Below are 4,900 nucleotides of genomic sequence, written 5' to 3'. Positions count from 1 at the left end.
ATTGCCCCTTCTCATCTCTGATTATAGCGGCCGTTGCTCCTGCACCTGCATCTTGATAAAAAGCAGCGTCAACATTTACTTTAACAAATTTTGGGTCTGGACTCTTCCATCTATGCTCCGTGTCCTCCCTTGCTTGATTTGTGCTTCAGTCGCCTGCAAAGTCCAAAAATCTGACATGAGATTTTTACCACCTGTTTTTTTTTTAACACGGTAATCGAGCCGGAGACCTAGTTTGAGTGAGTAGCTCTGGCGAAACGTAATCGAGCCTGAGACCAAGTTTTTCACGTTCAGGAACCGAACGCGATTTGGTTCAAAAAAAAACGGAAAAAAGAAAACGAACGCGACCGGGGCTGCAAGTGCAAGATCCAAAAGGGCGCCTTCCAGGCTGGTACACGAAAAGCACGGAAACCCGCTACCACGCGAGCGGAGTCCCATCTCGCAGCCTCACGCCACGCCGACCTAATAATCGCGCAATTCACAAATATAAATCCGGCGACTCTTCCAGAAACGGGAGCTAGGGTTTCGCCTCCCCACCCGGCCCTCTCTCCCGCCTATTCCTCCTCCGCGCACCAGCGACCCCTCTCGCCGCCGCCATGGGGACGGAGCGGAAGCGCAAGGTGAGCCTCTTCGACGTTGTCGACGAGACCTCCGTATCCGCGAAGCTCGGCCGCGCCGGCATCAATGGTGCCGCCGCCGCCGCCGCGGCCAATCCGTCCATCAACCGGTGGAACGGCCGGCCCTACTCGGCGCGGTACCTGGAGATCCTCGAGAAGCGCCGCACGCTCCCCGTGTGGCAGCAGAAGGACGAGTTCCTCCGCGTCCTCCGCGACAACCAGACCCTCATCCTTGTCGGAGAAACCGGAAGTGGCAAGACCACTCAGGTATGATATCTGCACCTATATCCGATACGCCCCCATGTATGTGTTGCTCAGGTTGTTGGTTTGTGCCCTCAATTTTTGGATTGAAAAGTTAGGAGGTGTTCTAGAGGCTAGATACCTGGTCCTATGGGTGGATTTGTTAGGTTTATGCTTCTGTGGGCTTGCATAACTAGGGTGATATGGTCATTATGAGGTCGCTGTTCCTATTGGTTGATTTGTTTTGATGATTGATTTGTTCTGTGTGGAACAGATCCCCCAATTTGTGCTCGAGGCTGATGGTTTGAGCAACCGCTCTATGGTTGCCTGCACCCAGCCGCGGAGGGTTGCTGCAATGTCGGTCTCTCGGCGTGTCGCGGAGGAGATGGATGTCACAATCGGGGAGGAAGTTGGTTACAGTATCCGATTCGAAGATTGCAGCAGTCACAAAACTGTTCTCAAGTAAGATTTTTGGTTCTTGTATTTCGTGGAAGAACAGTATCAGTTGCACCATCCTTTTGGCTGATTGATATGAAGTGTATGTTTCTTTTGCTTTTTTAGGTATTCTGATCTAATCATGTTGTGTTGAACACTATTGCTTCCTATCAGATATTTGACAGATGGTATGCTTCTGAGAGAAGCAATGGCAGACCCACTTTTAGAGAGGTACAAGGTGATTGTTCTTGACGAGGCTCATGAGCGCACATTGGCAACGGATGTTCTGTTTGGGCTTCTGAAGGAAGTTCTAAAGAACAGGCCTGACTTGAAGCTTGTTGTCATGAGTGCTACTCTTGAGGCAGAGAAGTTTCAGGGTTATTTCAGTGGTGCACCATTGATGAAGGTTCCTGGTAGACTTCATCCGGTTGAGATCTTCTATACTCAGGAACCAGAAAGGGACTATCTAGAAGCTGCTATCAGGACAGTTGTGCAGATACATATGTGTGAACCTGCTGGTGATATCCTTGTATTCCTTACTGGAGAAGAGGAGATTGAGGATGCGTGTCGGAAAATAAACAAGGAAGTTAATAACATGGGTGATCAGGTTGGCCCAGTTAAAGTCGTGCCATTGTACTCTACTCTCCCCCCTGCAATGCAGCAGAAGATTTTTGACCCTGCTCCACCTCCATTGAAAGAGGAAGGTCCTGCTGGAAGGAAAATCGTTGTGTCCACAAACATTGCTGAGACATCCCTAACCATCGATGGTATAGTGTATGTTATAGATCCAGGGTTTTCCAAACAGAAGGTTTACAATCCAAGGATAAGGGTGGAATCCCTTTTGGTGTCTCCAATTTCCAAGGCAAGTGCGCATCAGAGAGCCGGTCGTGCTGGAAGAACACAGCCTGGGAAGTGCTTCAGGTTGTACACAGAAAAGAGTTTTAATGGTGATTTACAGCCGCAGACGTACCCAGAAATTCTTCGGTCAAACCTGGCAAATACAGTTCTTACTCTGAAGAAGCTTGGAATTGACGACTTAGTGCATTTTGACTTCATGGATCCTCCTGCACCCGAAACTCTAATGAGGGCCTTGGAAGTTCTGAACTATTTGGGGGCACTCGACGATGAAGGCAACCTAACATCTTTAGGTGAAATGATGAGTGAGTTCCCCTTAGACCCACAGATGTCAAAGATGCTTGTCATCAGTCCAAGGTACAACTGTTCAAATGAGATCCTCTCAATATCTGCCATGCTATCAGGTATGTCAACTAGCAATTCCTCTCTCCAAATTGCATCTCTGCAACTACATTATCATGTTGTTATGCACATGCACGGTTTTGCTTGCACCAGTGTGTGCAAGCAAGTTGCCATGGTTCTAGCATGCAGACTAGTGCATGTTTTCTATTTTCTCTTGTTTGTATATTTTGTATATTGTCACCAGCAACTGTCACGCACCTGGCTTGTAGAGCTATTGATCAAAATGATCATACAGTTTAGGCTGATGCAGATAGTTGCTGTATGTTGAGTTATTCTGACAAAGCAAATGGTATCGTCTCGCCTCTTTGCATCTGCTGACCAACCGTGGGCTTCGTCTGTTATTACCATATCCTTTGTCTAGTACCCAATTGCTTTCTCCGGCCTAGGGAGGCACAAAAGGCTGCTGATGAGGCGAAGGCTCGATTTGGGCACATCGATGGGGATCATCTGACACTTTTGAACGTGTACCATGCATACAAGCAAAACAGTAAGCCTATTACCATTCTCATTAAATCTACACCTGGCCTGACTGCAATTTATTGGGGGCTAACAGACTCTTCCTTCACTATGCAGATGAGGATCCTACATGGTGTTATGAGAATTTTGTCAATGCCCGGGCGATGAAGTCTGCTGATAATGTTAGACAACAACTTGTCCGCATCATGACCAGATTCAACCTCAAGATGTGCAGTACAGACTTCAACAGTCGCGAGTACTATGTCAACATCAGGAAAGCAATGCTTTCAGGGTACTTTATGCAGGTTGCTCATCTGGAGCGAACTGGGCATTACTTGACCGTTAAGGATAATCAGGTTGGTATTCTGATTTTGTCTCTTTTATTTCCCTTATTATTATGGAGTATTGTATTGCAGCTTTTCACCCTTCTTTCCTTGCCAGGTTGTCCATCTTCATCCCTCGAATTGCATGGACCATAAGCCGGAGTGGGTCATCTACAATGAATATGTTTTGACCACCAGGAATTTCATCCGCACAGTCACCGATATCCGTGGAGAGTGGTAAGTCCTTGTCTAAAGTAAAACTTGTCCAATTGAGTATTTGATTGACAATGTTGACCTTTCTCTGTATTCTGTTCCCAGGCTGATCGATATAGCTCCACAGTACTATGATCTGACCAATTTCCCATCATGTGAGGCCAAGCGTGTTCTTGAGAGGCTACACAATAAGAGGGAGAGGGAAAGAGCTGCTAGTAGGAACTGAATTGATGTCATTCTTCTGGTCCCTTGGATGGCAGCGCCGCCAAAGGCTTTGGACATCACTGTTGTTGGCCTCCACCATTGTCATGATATCTTCCATGTCGTAGTTTTCCAGTATTGTGGACGGTGAAATCACTATATACGACATATGTCAAATGTCCCTCTGCTACTGCATTATGAATTAGATGCTTGTTTTCCCTCTTTTAGAAGGTGTAGGTCATCATACATTAATTATGTGTCGATCTTCATATTTTTGGTGTATCAAACGCTGTTGTTTACTTTGTACTTCAGCATCCTTTTGGCTAGTTTTCATGGAATTGCTGACATCGTACTGTGTTTACTGTCTTTTGAGATAACTTGTGTAACTAGTCAGGAAATTAATCCCTCCATCCCGAATTATTTGTAGATTTGTCTAGATATGGATACAGGAAATGCCACTACATGCTCTCAGGATACAGCCACTGTTTACCTTTCCTGCCCTGTACGTGTGCTATGCGTATTTGGCCTACTCCCTCCTTTCATGTGTATAGGGTCCAATGCGTTTTTCGAGGCTAACTTTGACCCTATGTTAAAGCAATAAAGGTTAACTTTGACCCTATGTTAAAGTAATAATATATGACATGCAAGTTAAACAAAGCACACCATCAAATTTCATATGTACAAGAAGCTTCTAATGATTAATGATATGGCCTCTTCTCCCCTGGTGCTCCCCTCCGATGGTGGGGGCTCGGTGCACTCCTACGGGAGGTGCCTCGCTGGTTTTTACTTTTTTTATTCAAAGTCCAAAACGTTTAGGTTGGCCCAACCAAACATTGCCACAAAACTCAAGTTCTAAAGCGTGCTTTGTGAGATTGTGAGCCTTGAAACTCAAGTTCTAAAGCGCTCCGAGAATTCAAGAAATGACGCGCACGCTGCATAGGAGGAAAGCCAAGGGAGTGATGGTCAAGCTTGACATAACAAAAAAGCTTGACATAACAAAAGCTTTTGATTTGCTGGCGTGGCCGTTTTTGTTTGAGGTGTTAAGAGCCAAGGGATTCTCGGAGCGCTGGATTTCTTGAATTGCGATCTTCCTCACCATTGCCAGCTTGAGGGTCCTAGTAAATGGATGTGCCGGCGACAAGTTCATGCATGCTAAAGGGC

The 4,900-nt window shown here is 46.2% G+C and overlaps 1 protein-coding gene across 3 annotated transcripts; it reads left to right on the top strand.

The window, feature by feature from the left end:
- Nucleotides 1-481: 481 nt before the first annotated feature.
- Nucleotides 482-4,084, top strand: LOC123092313 (probable pre-mRNA-splicing factor ATP-dependent RNA helicase DEAH3). 3 transcript variants are annotated; one of them, XM_044514053.1, is made up of 7 exons: nucleotides 490-881; nucleotides 1,129-1,316; nucleotides 1,464-2,548; nucleotides 2,908-3,033; nucleotides 3,120-3,358; nucleotides 3,444-3,562; nucleotides 3,644-4,084. In XM_044514053.1, exons 1-7 carry the CDS (start codon nucleotides 594-596, stop codon nucleotides 3,762-3,764), a joined length of 2,166 nt encoding a protein of 721 aa, XP_044369988.1. In that variant the 5' UTR covers nucleotides 490-593; the 3' UTR covers nucleotides 3,765-4,084. The 3 variants fall into 3 exon arrangements, with proteins under 3 accessions (XP_044369990.1, XP_044369988.1, XP_044369989.1); XM_044514054.1 differs by lacking the exon at nucleotides 490-881 and having other exon boundaries at nucleotides 1,416-2,548; XM_044514055.1 differs by lacking the exons at nucleotides 3,120-3,358; nucleotides 3,444-3,562; nucleotides 3,644-4,084 and having other exon boundaries at nucleotides 482-881; nucleotides 2,797-3,026.
- Nucleotides 4,085-4,900: the final 816 nt, after the last annotated feature.

Source organism: Triticum aestivum, chromosome 4B (assembly GCF_018294505.1).
Source record: "Triticum aestivum cultivar Chinese Spring chromosome 4B, IWGSC CS RefSeq v2.1, whole genome shotgun sequence".
NCBI lineage: Eukaryota > Viridiplantae > Streptophyta > Magnoliopsida > Poales > Poaceae > Triticum > Triticum aestivum.
The sequence above is the reverse complement of the archived record's forward strand: the minus strand, read 5'-3'. Positions and strand labels throughout refer to the sequence as shown.

Excerpts from the sequence above, each read along its gene's own strand:
- LOC123092313 (XM_044514053.1), top strand. The coding sequence starts at position 594 with ATGGGGACGGAGCGGAAGCGCAAGGTGAGCCTCTTCGACGTTGTCGAC. Across the intron at positions 882-1,128 it reads GAAGTGGCAAGACCACTCAG|ATCCCCCAATTTGTGCTCGA; the intron begins GTATGATATCTG and ends TGTGTGGAACAG. Across the intron at positions 3,034-3,119 it reads CCATGCATACAAGCAAAACA|ATGAGGATCCTACATGGTGT; the intron begins GTAAGCCTATTA and ends TTCACTATGCAG.